The sequence below is a fragment of the Cheilinus undulatus genome, linkage group 23 (genome assembly GCF_018320785.1).
Source record: "Cheilinus undulatus linkage group 23, ASM1832078v1, whole genome shotgun sequence".
Lineage (NCBI taxonomy): Eukaryota > Metazoa > Chordata > Actinopteri > Labriformes > Labridae > Cheilinus > Cheilinus undulatus.
The window spans coordinates 22918228-22936776 of record NC_054887.1 but is presented as its reverse complement, the minus strand read 5'-3'; the positions used below and the strand labels follow the sequence as shown (position 1 = coordinate 22936776).

General features: G+C 39.4%; 1 protein-coding gene across 1 annotated transcript in view; it reads left to right on the top strand.

Moving 5' to 3' along the window:
* Positions 1-18549, top strand: part of snd1 (staphylococcal nuclease and tudor domain containing 1) — a 284136-nt gene that overhangs the window by 94357 nt on the left and 171230 nt on the right. Inside the window, exon 16 of the mRNA XM_041780449.1 lies at positions 12973-13082. Within this exon, the coding sequence (XP_041636383.1) occupies positions 12973-13082 (110 nt within the window). The remainder of the gene's footprint in view (positions 1-12972; positions 13083-18549) is intronic.

Sequence of the window (18549 nt, the reverse complement as noted above, 5' to 3'; positions counted from 1 at the left end):
AGTTCCCTTTCCTCTCCTCCCACATCACCTCTCCTTTCTTCTCCTCTCACTCTCCGGCCCGTGCCGTGTCACTTCCGTATGCAAGTTTGATAAAGGGTAAAGGAGTCATCCTGTTTCTGAAAGGGAAAAGGAGGACTTCCACACAGGAAAGGGATTTGAGAGTGCAATGGAGGGGGCTAGAAAAGGAGGATAAAAGGAGGAGAGGAGGTGAGGCAAGAGCTGAGGAGGCAGAAAGGACAGGGGAGGGTAAAGAGAAAGCTGCATGTGGTAAAGAGAAGACAAAAAGCACAACTGATGTGAGGTACGTGGGTATAAAGGCCCACTGAAGCTAAGGGAGCCCAAGCAGTGAAAAGGCTGTAAAAGTTTACAAGCTTCAGTAGCTTTCAGAGTTTCAGATGGAGGCCGCAGCGGGTGAAGTGCACTTTCAAAGTTACTCAGAGAGGTATGGTGAGCAGCAGCCTGTCAGGAAGATGAAACACCCATCACTCGGACACAAAGATTTACTGTGTCAGCAAGAGGCATTAGCCATCGCTGTGTGGGGCTTAGTGCCATTTGTCTGATTTTTGATAACTGTGTGTGATTCTATGTGCAGGAACGGTGGTGAAGCAGTGTGGAAAATTTGTAGACTTGTTCCTTATAAAAATATGTCTGTGTGCAGGAGAGAAAGTTTAGCATAATAGCATGGAAGACTCTCAGGAAAGAGCTGCGAATAAAATGTTATGTGCTCTGCTACGACCTCTACATTTTTGTGCCCTTGTCTGTGACTGCAGCGCTGCATCTCAGAGATTTGAACATTTATTAGAAACCTTGGGCCAGAGCGTTTTGAGACCTTGAGACACATTTTAAGCCCTGCCAAAAGATAAAGTAAGAAGGGAATATTACCTTTTGTTAATGGCACTTTATACATGCCGGATTAACTAAAACAAAAGCCTTGATTGTAAAACCCAAGCGTAAGCTTTATTAGCCCACACAGATCAATCATCCACTTCTGCTAATGGAGAGAGAAAAAAATACCAGACTCCCTGGGTATATAATCACGTATTTTCTAAAACCCAGACTTTACAAATTGAGTATCCTGCTTATTGTGTATTTCACTTAAGATGCCAGATAGTGAAAGTGGCATCAAATACAGTGCTTCAGTGAATTTGGGCTGCAAGAAAACCAGTTATTCTTCTTATTCCTGCATCCACCTCATGATTGGGGTAGAATTATGCAACCAGCTTTTGACAAACAACAGACCATGCCACAGGCTAGATTTTAAAACAGGGAAACATCTCCTACAAATTCACATGTCCTATTCATGATTAGTTCTAAAAGTCAAGTATTACAAATGTGACGACATGTCTGTGCTGCCCAGACAAGAACTCTCACAGATCTGCATTTAGTCATTCTAATGTCTGCACTTTTTCTGTTAGCTGTGTCACTAGAAACACAGCAATTCAGGTCAACTATACAGACTGTCACCTTATGTTTCTGATAGTTTTTACAAAGACTCTAAATGCAGAGGTTACTTAGAAGCCACCCTGGTAGTTAATACCAGTTAAAGCATTTAGTTTGCTGATTTCACACAAGAAAGCAGGCATCAAGAGGGGCTACAAGCGAAGTAAAGGCTGTCTTGTTTCATGGTGCGATGCCTTTTTCCCATTGTTCATGAGTTTCGGCCGAGAGTAAATTTAACGAGTAATTTTGTCCATCTGTGGAGTACAAGGACTGATGTTGTGGTATCTTTTTATTTATAAAGCTATCATGAAAAAATTACCACCATACCTCATAGAACTTATACATTTCTCAGATAGGTGGTATCAAGTGAGGTCAGAACTTTTTACTTTTTCCTATTCTGCATCTAACTCTTGGAACAAGATACATCTCCTTGAGGGCAATCACTTCTAGCTCTTGAAATAGCAAAACAAATTGAGATCATTCACCCACAGACAGTTTGTGATCCTATAATGAGCCAGGAGTGGATTCTTAATTTTTGAGCAGCCCACTGGTATAAATTTAAACTTCCATTTAACAGACAAGGAAATTAGTCGCTAGGAAAATCCCAACTAAAAACTTAAGGGAAATGGTCTCCTGGAGATATTTTAATGGATTGGAAGATTGTTTAATAAGCCTCTTGGAGGTAAAAAAAAAAAAATGAGACTAATGCAGGCCTAAAGGGTTTTGGAGTTGTGCTAGTGTTGAAAATAGAGGAACGAATAGATAAATCCTATATTTGGAGAGCAATTTTAAACTTAACTGACAAAGTATGACATCGGTTTCAGCTTTTACAGTGAAAAATATTCTTAGAACTTGTATGTAACAGTGAAAGACATGTGTGGGTCAAGATGATGAGAAGGGATAGACAAAAGATACTGGGGTTTTCCCTCCCTGTGTACTTTCTTTCTGCCTTCCAACCTCCTCCATCCCCTTTGTCTAACCTCTGTGTCGTGCCCACCTGCATCTCTCACTCAGCGCTGAACTTCCTTGAACTGACTTTCACCTGGGTGGGGAGAGGGATTCAAGCTGGGGACAGAAAGTTGACAGTTATGAAATAAAAGGAGACAGAAGATTAATGGGAAGGCAAAAAAGTCAATGGACCGATAGTGATCAGAGCCAAAATAATAAGGCACAAATGTGTGCTGCACAAGCTTTTAGGTCTCTGTTTGTCGGCCTGTTGCAGTGCTAATTATGTCCTGTCATCAGCCTGTCAAAAATCAAGAATTAGTCATGTAACAACATTAAAAAGATGGACACTAATGGCGTTCACACTGAGTGGACTGCATCCTGCAAGTATCCATTTATACCTGCAGACATGCCAGAGGGAGAGCACATAGCATCTGACAGGTTATGAGCAAAAAGTCAGAGGCTAATCAATATGCATATTATTATTATAGGATTCTGCTATATGATATATGTTTGTATAAATTGCAATGATGGCATTAATGCACAGCAGCCGCACATCTCTGCATTCCTCCCTCCAGAGCCACTTCTACGAAATGAAGCTCATTATCTTGGCTTGGTTAGCGGAGGAAGAAAGGTCGACTCAATCCTGTTCCTGCTATATGTCGGGGCGACTGAAAACCTATTCTGTTACAAAGCATAAAAAATATATTAGGAGAGAAACGGCCTCACCAGAAATGTACGCATATAGATTCATCCAATTAGTTTTGCTTCCTGAGAAGAATTACAACTAGAATGGAAAGCATTCTTGGCTGAAAAGATCCATTCTGTATTTGCATGCCAATTACTTGTATTGTTTCTGTAAGTGCATCTTAAAGGCTGGGAGCTATTACATTACTCCAAATGAAATTGAATTGTATGGCAGTCAGATTATTGTCAATTAAAGCCTACACATTCATACTTTCATAATAGCTTTTCACTGTAAAACGCAGAGTTATTTACACAAAAGTTTGCCTTCTAAAAGTATAAAAAATAACTTTGAGGTCGACCTAAAGCTTTCCGATCAATTAATTGACCAATCGAATTGAAGCTGTCGGCCCTAATCTTTTGTTCCGGGTGTAGAATGTGGCTAAGTAGGTAGAGTCAGTCATCTCGTAATAGGATGGTTGTGGGTTTGATCCCCAGCTCCTGCAGTTGTTGTGTCCTTTGGCAAGACACTTGACCCCTGTTTGCTCCAACTGCTTTGTCTGTGGTGGGTAATTGGGTATGGATTAGGGATGCACAATATTGGATTTAAAGGTTTGAAGATGAACATCCATCCACCCAGTTTCTATACCGCTTATACTGTTGGGGGTCACAGGGCCTGGAGCCTATCTGTCATTGGGTGGAAGGCGGGGTACAACCTGGACGGATTGCCAGTTAATCGCAGGGCTGACATATGGAGACGGACAACCAGGCACGCTCACATTCACACCTACAGCTGATTAAGAGTGATCAGTCAACCTAGCGAGCATGTCTTTGGTGGTGGGAGGAAGTCGGAGTACCTGGAGAGAACCCATGCATGCACAGGAAGTGAACCAAAAACCTCCTTACTGTGAGGCAACAGTGCTAACCCCTGCGCTGCTCTGAAGATGAACAAAGAAACAAAATTTGAAAGAAAAGTAATGACTGTGACCCTATCACCCAACAATCAGCAAGGCAAAAATGACTCAAAATTTGACAATAAAGTCATGACTGCAGACCCTTTGCCAAATTTGAGCAAAAAATCGACCACAGCCAAAAGGAACCTCTGAAAGGTCGGCAAATGTGAGCATAAAATTACCGGGACAGAAACAACAGAAAATTTAACAAGAAATTCATACCACAGACCTGTTGCACAATTTGGACAAAAATCAGCGCAGGTGGAAATTACTCAAAATTTGACCAAAAAGTCATGGCTGTTGACTGAAAAATTAACCAGGGTGAAAATGACTCAAACTAACTGAATAGTCATGGCTGCAGACCCGTTTCCAAATTTAAGCAAAAAATAAATCACGGCACAACAACTCAAAATTTAAATTAAAAAAAATGACCAGGGCCAAAACATTTCATAATTTGATCGAAAAGTCATGACCACTGACCTGTCACCAAATGTGAAACATCTGAGATTTGACAAAAAAATCATGGCCACAGACTTGTTGCCAACAAATTAACCTGTGTGCCTATTTAATCATCCATCTTTTTTATTATTTTAGTCAGTTAATTTTGGCATGCATTAGTGTCAGAATCCTTTTAGCATTTTACTTTGTGAAATCACATTTGTATGCTCCTGGAAAGCACTTCAAATAGAAATTTAATTAGTTTGGAAAGTGCTTTATAAATAAGTTTGACTGGTTGACCCAAAATTCGACCAAAAAGTCATGACTGTGACCAAATTTGGGTAAAAATCGATCACTATGCCAGTGACTGAAAAATAGACGAAGATGGAAATGGAAACTTTAGTCCTTAAACACACTTTAAAGTTTGAGGATTTTGAATATCATCTGATACCCATATTTGCCTCTTCAAGCTTATATCTGCTGAAACTGATATCAGGCCAGTAATATTGTGGATCCCTAGTATGGATGCGTTTGAATGAGATTAGCTAATACTGATGTCCAATTCTCCACAGTAACCTCTGCCATCAGTGTGTGAATTCACTTCCCTGGTGGGGCTCTGGTATCAAGAATCTGGCCATGCAGTGCCTGGTGGCGAGTTTGATCGCTGACATGCTGCTGTGCAATTGAAGCACTTCAAATGACATGACGCACCAGTGTGGTGCCGGTGTGTTTTGTTCTTAGGTCAACTTAGTCAGGTTTTTATAATGCAAATGTACACATTACTCTTGGCCTTAAGATAATTAAATTTAATGCACTATAAACTAATTCGCACAATTCTGCTGTTATTAATGTAAAAATGAGACCAGCAATGTTTCATTCATTATTTCTGCTGTTAGATATGGGACGGGGTAGGGATTCCTCAGCTTTTGGAGCCAGCTTCAGGTGAACACCCCAAAAATGTCAGTTTTTAACACTTCCACTTTGGCTTCATCTTTCAACCCTGGGGGTTGCTGCTTGCATCTACTATCTAAATACAAAGCTTTTTGTGAAGAAGCTATCTTAGCATCAAGCAAAGAGTCACAAAGAGAACCTCCCACTCTTTAAAGGTTAAAGAATGATCACACCAATACCTTAGCTCATCTCATTTGTTTTATCTTCACATAAACTGAAGTGCAAATTGACGAGCTACATTTATCACAGATATAACATCTACTTAATGTCCAACACACGATGAGAAATAAAGGATGGAAGTGTCTTGGAGCACAGGGAGAGAAACAGTAGGTGCTGAAAAAAGAAATTTAATCAGGCGCATGGCTCACCCTGAATCACAGATTAAAACGTTAGCCACCCCTCTGTGTGCCTGCTCTCTTCAGAGGGGAACAGGAAGAAAGCGGCGTTATTAAATGAAACGGTTGATAGCTTTTTTTGTCTTTTCCGAGTACGGTTGCAGAATTTGGAAACAACACAAATTGGGTCTTTAATCTGTTCACTCAGTTGTGCTTTCTTTTGTTGAAAAAATCCCCAGCTAAGTCTGTTTTCAGATTTATCTCCTAAGCCTAACACGTATTTTAAAATCTAAAATCCTACACACAATGATTGATGTGATGTTTGACAGTGCGAGACACAACAGCAGCCTGCGTGTGTGTAGTGTGATGTCAGTAGCGATCAGCGTATGTCTTGTTTGTCTCTGTGATCAGATAAGATGGATATCCTGCAGTGTGACCCAGATGTTTATCTTTGTGTCAGGCGTGACTTATGTATTGTGATGCAGGGTTAAAATTGGGCTGTGCTAATTGACTCCCTGGCTCTAAATGCTGCAGGGAGGAGACTACAGTTCAGTACAGTACACTACAGTAAGTGTGTTCAGGACATGGAGTGCTGTTTCAGAGAGCTGTAGGTCATTTAAGGAGAGCTTGTCCATTTGCATTTAACTGCAGATATAAACCCACATTTTCTCTCATTATAATGGTCTGCTTTTTTAGGATTATAACTCTAATATTTAACCTATAATAACCCCTTTTTGGATTATAATCCTATTACTTTTTCTTTGTGTATTAAGGTTTTTTGGGTGGTCTTTTAAGAGAGCTTGGGCTGGGTTAGGAATTGTGGCAGAAAAGCCCTTTGAGACATTGCATTGTACAAGCAACACAATTAAACTTGAGATATTACATTCCCGTTCAGTTTTTTTTTTTTTTTTCCTGTGGATTATGTTAGAAAAACACATTTCCAGCCTTTATTATTGTAATTCTGGCAGACCCAAGCAGCACGGCCAACTCGTCTCCCTCTCTGCCACTAATTCATACACTAAGTTTTGCAGTTTGCCATATTCCATCTCTTCACTCTTGCTCTGCATTCTTCATCACTCCTTTTCTATTTATCAGTGTCCATTGTGGAAGCCACGTCCAGGTCCACCTCCATTTATACTCAGATGAACTTGGCCTCCTCATCCTCCTCTTTTTCTTTCTCCTACACTCTGCTTTTCAGGGAGATTTTTTACTACAGTTTAACAATGTAATAGCAAATAAAGGGAATCAGTGCAATCAGTGACACAATACGATACAATATGATATGATACGGTATAATAAGATAAGGTATGGTGTAATACAAAACAGTGCAATATGATATAACATACAATGGTTGTGATGTGGTATATTGCAGTCTAGTACAAAACTATACAGGGTTATTTATACCTTGAATTAACATCTGTTATGACCATTTGGGTACTAAGTGTTGATTCCAAATACCATCAGTGTGTACTGAAGACAGTTTGATACCTGGCAGTCCAGGCTGCTTACAGAGTTAGTCTGGGATGGTTAATCTGGATTGGTTAGGGAGTGCAGTCGTTAGCCTACTGGCATTCGTTGAGGACTGCCTAAATCACTGACATAGTCTGTAGTAGTCTGTTTGTACATAAAGGCATGGCCTACCAGCTCTTACACAATCTAAAATTTACTTTACACAGGAAAATTTGACAGTATTAGTTGAAAACATATAGTTAAATTCAACACTCGATAGTGTCTATAGTGGTCCACATTACACCCGGATAAACTACACATTTGAAGTGGTGTATATTATACAATATGACAAAAGACCAAAAGAATGCTGCTCAATTTATTTTTCTGTGTTCTCAAACAGAGCTGCTACTACAGCAGCCAAGATGGGAAAATCAGCTGTTCTCTCACAGAAATCTGCCAGCAACGCCAGGAATAGAACAGTTGCGTAAAGTGCTGTGATGCGCGTCCAAGTGCATCTGGCTGCTGCTAGTGTGGGTTTGGTCTTTAAAATTAATGGGGGATTTCAACATGACAGTTTTTATTGTTTCCAACTGCTGTTTTAGGATGCAATATGGAATCATTCTCTCACTATGTTCTAAAGTAGTCAACAGAAGTGGAAAAACTACAAAGTACAGTTAATTTGGTTGAAACGCACCTAAGTAGATGTAAAAGTACCGATGAACTTAAAAAGTATAAGTACCTGAAATAACTTCTCAGTTACAGTAATTTGAGTAAATGTGCTTAGTTACTTTCCAACCCTGATTTAGAGAGACCATTTGGCTTAGCTCTGTAATAAAACCTTTTTTTTTTTTTTGCTCCCAAATGGTGCTTAATTTTGTTCATTTTTTTCAGTCTTTTCCCTGGAAAACAGCAAAACGATGGCAAAAAGCAAACAGAGCTGTCTCCTGTCATTTATGCAAAAAAAAAAAAAAAAAAAGCCAGCTCTAGAGCTGTCCCGTTGGTGAACAACACCTCACTTCTGCTTCATGACTGGTCGCCTTAATTGTCATTTCAATCCAGCCAGAGCTCCACAAGGTTCATTTACTGATTAGTATATCACATTCCTTTCAATGCATGTTTATAACATAATGAGGGGGAAAAGCTGTTAAAGAGTCCAAGTCTTATAGCCTCTTAGCTCAAGGCTAATTCACCCTCACTGCACATAGCATGCAGGGATACTCAACAAGCTAAAGCAAGCCACAGACCACACGAAAATTGTCGAGTCCCTCTTTGTGACCAAACTCTGCAAGGCCTGATTATCGGATGATTCTTAAGATTATCTCCAGATTAACCTGTGGTGTGTTAAGAGTAACTTGATGAGAGGTACTCCATGAGATATGCATATTAACATCTTCAGTATTGACGCCCAGAAATCCTGTTGCGTGTGGTGAGCACCGAGGACAGCCCAGCAGGCATGAACAGAATTGTGACGTGGAATGGAGGAATAGCCAATCAGGAAGTAAGCTGGCTGAAGGAGGAATTTAAATGAAAACCCAGCCATGGCAATGATAGTAGACGTGAAGTGGATTGTTAAAGGAACGCCAGAAATGATGGTGCAACTTGTTGAGCCAAGGGAGGAAGCTGGACTTTTGCAAATGCAAAAGCTAACCACCATAGCTTCTTCCCTGTAAAGTCCTGTTTGACCGCTGAGATTTGGCATACAAAAAAGTATGTGACTATTAGTCCCCATGTATGAGGTCCCTAATGTTTAAAAAAAAAGTTAAAATTGAAAAAATCTCCATTTGTGTGGCAGGGTTAAGTCTGGATCCACTGAAATGATGTATTGGCTGTTCTTTCTATTAGAGGTGAGAAGGTAAGTTCAAATTGCAGGTTAGGAATGAGTGGAGTCATGAAGTAGTGAGTTTTTGAGTCAAATTGGCAGGGAAATCTTTTTAGAGTTGATATTTTTTCAGCCTAATAAAGCCATACTTGGCAGCTGCAATTCTGTAATGGAACCAAACTGATCAGGGCAACGTCACTGTGCCGTTGGATTTTCATGTCCTGTGGGTGGAAGGAAACCCATTAGAATATTTATTTTAGAGAATATCTAGCCTTATCTTTTTTTATATTTGTTCTGTATGTATTTTGTTGGTTACCTACATTTTTAAAGAAATGCAATGTTTTATCTGTAAGGCTTCTGCATTTTTCTCCTATTTACTCTGTGTACAAATCTTTTTTACTGCTCCATGGCATTTTAAACCCATTATACCAGTTTATATATTGTGCAAAATACCACATCTAGAGGGAAAAGATGCAAATAGTTGATTTCAAAATGAAGATTTTCATGTTTAATTGGTTTTAAAGCTCCCTGCAGTACACTGAAGACCTTTATTTTTTACAGTTGGTTGACTCAACAGTCCTGCATAACTCTGTAGGTGCTGACTGTCCTGTGGCCTCATTTTGCCTTTCTTGTGTCGTTTTCAGTTCTCTGCCAGTGTGAATAAGCTGATGTCTCTTGTTCTTGCTTTCATAAGTGGGACAGACTTATGCAGAGGGTTTTGTAGGGGGACAAGAAGTGCTGAGCAAAAATGTGAAATAAAGATAGTTTGTTTTTTTGTGTGTGGTTATAAAATCATGCTATGATTTTCCAGTTAGGTTAATAACACCAGTTCCAGTCACACTTTTTGGCTGCTTTTGTGAGTCTTTTGGTGAAGTCGTGGTGAGTGATACAACTGTCGGCCAATGTTTCAGACTGGCAGTCATTTAATTTGGAATGCTCTACTTGCCACCAACGATCTAAAAAATGACAAATGTGCAGTGCATAAAATGTTAAAAATCACACCAAACAACCTTCCTCTCTGTGAAAAATTTAAAGGATTTTTTCTTTTGGATTTTTAGATGTTTATCAAAATCTGCTGCAATCTGTTGGGGGAATTATCCAAAGAAGCCCAAGATATAACACCATACAATAAAATGATTTTAAAATGATTTATGAAGAGCTTTTCATCAGTGCCATGAAATAAAGCATTGTGAAGTTCTAAGTGGTTAAGTATGCGCTTCTACATGGGAAAATATATGAAATCTGCTACAGTTAGGTCCATGAATATTGGGACTGGGACACAATGTTAAAAATCGTTTTAATTCTGTTTACCATCATGACGAATTTGAAATAAACCAATAAATGCGTGACTAGAAATATCAGTGCGTCTATTATCGTAGCTCAGAAGTACTTGGACAGTTAATTGAGGAGCAGTTTAATGCCCTAGTGTCTGTTTCCTTGTTTTTTCAAGGCAACTGAAGCCGATCAAAGTACTGGAGTTGATTTAGAGTGTTGAATCAATATTCGATACTTGTTCAACTGGAGCTATCAACATGACGTCCAAGAAAGTATCAATACAAGTGAAGGAGGCCATAATTAGCCTGGAAAACGAAATAAGCTTATCAGAAAGATAGAGTTTCAAGAGTGGCCAATCAATACAATTTTTAAAAGAATGCAAGAACACACTCAGCAACATCAAAAGGCCCAAAGACCACGAAAGTCAGCTAAAGTGGATGATCCCTGAATCCTTTCTTTGATGGAGGATACCCCCATCCCAGCATCTAAACAAGTCAAGAACCCTCTGGTGTATCATTCCCAACATGAATGATCAAGAGTGGCCTTCATGAATACAACAGCTTTACTACAAGGAGCAAACCACTAGTGACATTCAAGAATAGGAAGGCCAGAGTAGACTTAACCAGAAAAGTTCTAAAACCCCTCTCGTGGTATAGGAGTATGAACATGATTGGGAAGGGGTGATACATTTAAACTTACATATTCATCCTGATGTAGTCAGAGACTGCTGAGGGAAGTATTAAGATAAAATCTGATGTTTATAGGGCTTAACTCTCTGCACACATTCATACAAGTGCTGCTACATTGAAGGACAGCGCTTTACAGAGCATGGATAATGACCTGAAATATGCTGTGAGAACAATCCTTGAGTTTATTGAAGGCAGAGAAGTTGAAAACTTGTCAATGGCCAAGTCAGTTACCTGATCTCAACCCAACAGAGCATGCCGAGTCTTCTCCAGCTTCGGTTAGGGTGGATTAAAAGAGTGGAATTAAAGATAACTGCAACCCCAGAGCCTCTGCCGATGTCTCGTGACCCGGAGGAGCTGATACATTTAAACTTACATATTCATCCTGATGTAGCCAGATTTCAATTAAACAAAATAAATCTGTGATTTTCTGTTAAAAGATCATTTATTAATAAAGGTTTAGATGATTTCTGATTGATTGTTAAGTTACCGAAGACAAAACTAAAGGCAGAAAGACCCAAACTGCAGTTGCTGTTTTGATGGCATGGCAAACCAGACTTACTCTAAGAGTTAAATATTTAAGGAAGCTGGATGATTATTGAAGTCTTATTTAGATTATTTATACATCCAATCATTGCATTTGTGTTCTTAGTCATTCTGGGCGTACGGGTTTGGTAATTAAAGAAAACGTCAATTTCAAATCCAATATCTTTCCCTTTTTTTTGTGTATTGTAATTAGATATGCACATCTTTTCTGAGCACTTCATTTCAGCTATCACTCTGTCACACTGATGCCAGAGCTCAGCTATATTTCCTTGGAGAGAACATCTGGGAACGCTCTTTATATGAATACATAACTAGTCAAAGAATTCCCAAGGGATCATACCAAACAAACACTATGAAAAGGCAAATGTTAGGCATTTTAGAGCCAAATCTGTCCCTCTGTGAGGTTTGATGAACAGGATTCGTGAACATATTTAAGGTCACATTTGTCCTGAATTCTTACTGAGTCCATTTTATTCATGCATACATGTCCAATGCTGGTGGATTTAATGCCAAAGCAAGGTGTCATTAAGGTACTCTGCATAAATAATGCAACTCCAGTGAGAACATGAACGACTACAACAAATAAATCACTGTCAGGGCTCTTTTCATTCTCTACATTTTCTGTATGCATGCCTTTGTGTATTCCTTAGCTCAAATTGTATGCACATACATCATAGCAATACCTGAGGGGCATCAGAAACAAAAGAAGTAGGTCTCAGTTGAAGCTTGGTGCAGTCCTTTAGACGACACTGTACATGCAAAATCAGTATTACTTTCTGTTTTATCAATATATATCACTATCCTTCAAATATAGAAATTGTAAAGGTTCATTTCTAGCATACTTCTGACTTTATCATGGTATATTCTTTTAAACAGCCTGAAAACGTAGAAATGATAACACCTTAAAGTGCCTTTAAACCCTCTCAGTTCTCTTTCACTCACCTCTGCCCTAAAGCTTATCCATTCCTACCTGAACTCAGCAAGAACGCCTCTGAAAATCTACTAAAGTCGACGTCAACGAGCCCCAAAGACGCAAATTCCAACAAAGCAGGGTTGTACAGAAGCACTTTATGAGCGCAGGATCGACCCCTTGATGACCAATTATCCATTAAGTGCTGATGATAGTGTTGTTGGTTAATCTGGGTTGTGCCACTGATGTATTTTTTGTGAAATTGCATGGCAAAGAGGTTCTGACCTTGAGCTATTAAGTGGAATGAGAGGATGCTTTCTGTGGCATCAGTTGCTCTGAGCAACAGAGGTCTTGAAAATTGTCTATGGGATTTTATTCACTGACTTGTGGGTGTATCAATCCCTAGAGGATTTCTGCATTTTCGCAGATTCCCTAACATTTCCTGGTGTTTCAGATGCCTCATTATCATTTTGGTAAATTTGCAATTCTTTTGATTCACTGCTGTGCTGATTTCTAACACCTGTAATCCTCTTTGGTCCAGGTATTGAATGTCCACGCAGTTCCAGGAATGTGCCCGGAGGCATGCAGATGGCAGAGCCCTTCAGCGATGAGGCCATGCTGTTCACCAAAGAGCTGGTGCTGCAACGAGAGGTAGGCACAACTTTCTGGCTTCAGTTTGATTATATGTGAGTGCCTAACTGTCAACCACCGTCAAACAATTAATACTAGATTGGCATGTACATCGATACATTTTATCTTCACACTTAAAGCCCACAAGTTAAGTCTGCTTTGAGCAAGATTATCTTGAGGGAATTGTGAAGGATAATGACTATTGTACTTCCATTTGTTTTCTGATTTTGTTTTTGCACAAAAGCAATATTGGAAAACCCATCCGTCCATCCATCAGTTGTACTTTTTTTTACACATGTATTAATGTAACTTTGGAAAAATCTAGCACAGGTATGTCTAAAATGATGGCCCTGGGGCTAATTGTGACCAGATGGTGCTGCTGTGTTAGTTCTGTAAACAAACATTTTGACTAGCAGGATTTGTAGTTCTGATTCTTTAAGCACCGACACTCCTATAAAGTTTGGCAGCTTCATGCAATTTGCTTTTGTTTTGATGGGTCCAGTGTAAAAAGTCGTGTACTGGCATGTCTACGGTCGCCATGGTTCATGTTATGCAGTTCTCTATGGAGTTCATTCCTTGATTGCAGCTGCGATGACACTCATTAAAGTAAGGTTGGAGAAACAACCTTACCTTAACATGAAATAGTCAATTATAGGGATATTGTTACAGTCACGTTAAAGTTTCTTCCAAATTTTATTTATGTCCTTGCCATTTCCAATAAGATGAGGAAATGTGGAAGAGACAGTATTTCAACTTGGGACAAGACAGATCATTTTGTCCTGCATGATTATTACTTAAGTGCTGAGAAGCAGTATTTTCCATTAGAGAAATTTACTCCAAAAGCAGAGCTGAAGTTTCTCCCTTGACATTTTACAATTTGTCTCTTTCTGATGACTCATTAAGCAAAATATTTGCTTGTTAAATTACTAATATGGTTTGTAAAAAGATAAGGCCACTAACTTTAATAAGCTGATTAAACTGTTTACTCCCACATGAGCTTAATTACAACATTTAAAAGTGGCATATTTGCACCTTGAGTGGTGTGAAATCTCAACTAAAGGCCAATAAAAGTGTCCATCCACAGGTTGGCTAACCCCCAAACACAGACTCACACACACCATCCTCCCCCGCTTACTCCCAGTTTATAGAAAGCTCACCTGATAGTGGATCAGTGCTCCTGGGCTTCCAAAAACCTCCATCCACTGTGTTGCCTGTTCATTCACATGCTAATAGGATTTTATAAGGAGCAGTGAACGGACCAAAGCAATGATGGAACCAGCTATAATCCCGCCACCACTTATCCAGGCCTCGCTCTCCCTCCCCCCCGCCCTGCTCTCTTTTACTCCCCCTCTCTGTTCCTATCTCTGCTTTAAAGGGCTTTTTTTCTGCGTAGGGTGGCTGACTTCTCTGTCCTCTGGTGTTTAATTGTCATGGAAATGTAGCCTTGGCCCGGCGTTGGAGGTGGACGAGTGCTGGGAGTGTGTGCTAGTTTGGTTGTATGTGTGGCTCGCCAGAAGCACAGGATTAAAAAAACACAAAAACTCAGATGTGGAATAATTGACGCACTTGTCAGTGGATTTTGATTGACAGAGATGCAAACCTCCTATGAGTCAGAGCATATATACTGTATAATCTGCATATGTATGCAAAATGTGCCTCATCTCTCCTGTACATACTAGACATTTGTTGCCATGCATTTATTCCCTTACATACTCTGACGCACATGCTATCTCACACATTGCCTCCCTTGCTGGTCATTGGTGGTGTCAGCAATTTCTTCCTCACAGGTAGGTGTTAGCTGAGCCTTATAATGAGTTCTGAGCCCTGAGTGCGGGGGCTGTTTGGCTGGCTGCACTGACCTGCTGTTATAGGCTAATATGAACACCAACAGACACACTGGTAACAACACAATTAAGCATTCACACAGGAGCTGTCACATCTCCAACAAAATCTTCAAGCAGCATCATTATTTTTCAAAACAAAAGTTCAGGTTGGAAATCTCTTTCTTTTTCTTCTCTTTATTTTTTATAGGAGTCGGTGTAAGTGTCATCCTTCTGGTTCACCGGATTTGTTAAGATGTCCACTAAGCAAATCGGAACATTCACAGAGGAGGGAAAAAGCAGCTCAGAAACAAACACGCAATCTATCTTGAACAGAGTCAAAAGGGTCAAAAGAGAGTGTAATGTTATACAACGGCTGACACCGAAGAAGTTGCATGAGAGAAAGCCGGAGCAAAGAGGTGAGAGGATGAGCTCCTCCTAACGAGACACGAGTTAGCGGCAGAATAAGACATGATGGAAGGACGGAGAGAAAAGCAACCGCTCTGCTCCCTTGAATCTTTGCTTTTCTCAGCTCTGAGTGTGTCACAGAAACAGCTTATTAAGGTGTGTCACACTCCAGCATAAAAATGTATCATTTGATTTCATTAGCATAAGATTCTACTGTTGATGCTAGCTCTGAATAGCAACTGATTGGAAGAAAGATGTTTAGAAATGCCTCCACTAAATGACATTTGATTTTGGTTTTGGCTGCTTCGGCTCATTTGCATTCAGAAAATATTTCCCCCCGCTCGACATTCGTTTTGAGTTTTGTCGGCTTTGTTGATCTAATGATCAGGTCTGATTTTTTTCCTCCCTAGACTTCCATATTTTTGTACCCTGTAATTAGCTGCTCTTTCTCTTTTCAAATTGAGTTTGGGTGCAGGCATTAGCACGCTTTTCTGTGTTTTGGTCTTTCATGAATAACCTTTCTCTGTCTTCTCTTCAATTTTTCTCACATTAGTGTCCAAAATTAAACTTCTGACTGACATTAGCTCTTCATCTGCCATTTCCCTCAGTCCCTTCTTCTATCAGTTACTTTCACTAATCTAGAGCTATGAACTGGAAAGGACCTCATGAGGTGCTGAGGTACTTTGTAATAGGGATGTGTTTGATTAGGCAGCAAAAGGATGAGTATCGAAATCAGGTACTGACATGATACTGGGACCAACACATTTGGTAACTACCGCACAGATATCAATACTTCATTTCTTTACCCCACCGCCCAAAACAAAAGGCAAGACAATCGTCATGGAATTTGTGTCGTGAATATATTAAGTTACACCAGTTTACTTTTATTATCCCGTATTCAACTGGCATCTTAAGAAGATATTTCTCTGATGTTTTTTACAATACCCAGAAAGCGTTTATTATCTCGCTGACTTTCAACACACTTTTTCCCCTCAAAATTCAGACAACGTGTAGGAACCAGAAGCATCTAAAAAGCTTTGATTTAAAAGTCAGATTTGTTACAGTGTTTTGTCCCTTTTCCCTAGAATCAGTGAGATTTATCTGGCATGTTCTCTTGTGCACATCTGATGGAAATACAGACAACATAACAAAGGTCAACAATTTAACTTGGCAGTTAAATCCTATTGTGTTAGTGTGGGAGGCAAATTGATGTGTCTTGTGATTGATCATTTCTGTGGTCAATATTCCCTTTTCTAAGGTTTCCTAGGGGCATCATTTTTCCAATTAAGACTAAAAAGACTGCAAGTTGTCACAAAAGAGCCACGAGTGAGTATCACTGTTTCAAATCATTAGATTGCATGAACTAATGTCAGGGTGGTCTTAAAACGTATTAAGTTGATCAATCAATTAAGCAAAAATGAAGGCTTTTAAAAAATATTTAAACGTGTTGAATGCAAGAACATGTTGTCTTAAATTTTGTTGTTTTTAATTCTTATATTAAAGAGTTTTCAATCAGCATATACTTCTAGAAATAAAATTTTGAATTTAGAAACAACTTAATTAAACTGAGCTTTGCAACCATAAGCATAGCTTATGTTCTTTTTTTATAAATCTAAATGTATGCTGTTCTACTTTTTGGCTTTACCTGCAGTGCAAAACCTTTAAACAGGTAATTCTAAATTGAGGTGTATCTACTTTTAGCCTACTTAAGCAAGAAAAAATAATAATAATACCTCTACTTGGCACCGAGCCCATCTGTAACTGTTGGTTAGAATGTAAAGATGCAATAGGGTCTTAAAATATTTGACGCAGGTCTTGAAAAAAGATCTTAAAGTATTAAATTTAACTTCAGGTTGTCTGTATATACTCTGAATGTGCATTTACTTTGGGTTTGGTTTTGGAAGAATAGATTAGCAGAGAACTCAAGAAAGAGCTACACAACTTCGACTAAATTAACTCATTTAGAATAAAATCAAAATGACAGGAAGTCTCGTCATTGATGTTGGTAAACGGCTTTTACTTTGAAAGCATACTGGAAGTCTGAAGATGCTTTAGCACCAAGTAGGTTTCAACTCTCCGTACCTCTCTGAGTGTTGATGGTCATTTTCACTCTCCAGAGTGAATTACTTTATGCTCATGTTCTCTTAGAATTAAACCAATCAGAGACAACGCCACTGCCCTTGGCGTCATCTTTTGTTACTGCTTTGATTGAGAGACTGGCTGTGGTGGAATTTGCATACTATTTAAAAGTACATTTAATGTATTTATATGGGCATGAAAGATTTGACATAGTAGCATGATAACAACCTGATGTATTGGTTTATTTATTTTGCACATCCCTACCCTAAACTGACAGTCTTAATTTCTCCTGATGCATAATTAATTCAGCATCCATCCAGAATACTTTCTTTTTCCTATTTCTAATTTCTCATTCCCTTATTTTCCTGATTTGCTGCAGCTTTCTTTCACTTTTCGACTCCCTCCTTTCAAAATAGTGTTTATCTCCTCCGTCTCCCTTTATCCCTCCCTCTCTCCCTCTGCTCGCTCCGTGTGTAGTGTTAATCTCTGACAGACACTGCTCCTGTTCCCAGCGTGCGACCGAAACAGCAGTGCAAAAAAAAATTCTGAGCAAAACACATCGGTAAACACCACTCCCTAGACATTTCGCTTCTTTTTCCTCTCCTTTTTGATGTCTTACCATTTAATTTCTCCCACCTCCTACCTGCTATTGACAAAAACCCCTCCATTGACAGGCTCTGTCACCACCTCTCTGATAATTCTTCTTTAGAGTTTTGGGTGGCTACAACAAACGCTGATGTTAACCAGGAGGGAGGACGAAGGGATTTTACTGCATTGATGTGTTATCGAGGGTGAGTCAGCTAGAGGTGCATCATAATTAGAGAAGCAGCATAGGTTAATAGGAGACATGCATCAGATGATTAATATTATAAGTAAATACTAAAGTTGAATTACAGCAACTACTCTATGGTGTTTTTCTGAACCATGCATATACATACCATAATTTCAGCTTGTGCAGCTTGCTCCTCACTCTGAAACATTATTGATCATCACAGAATAGCCCTCTGATTGGAACCATTGTTGCGCATATATTACATGTTGTATAACGGATCATTAGAGAGCAAGAGGAAGCTGGAATAAGGAAAAAAAAAAGGGTGAAGCGGAGATGGAGTGTCTGATTGAGCAGGGACGAGAGCAGGCTAAGTGGCCGGTAATATGCGGTGTGCTGATCCACCTACGTG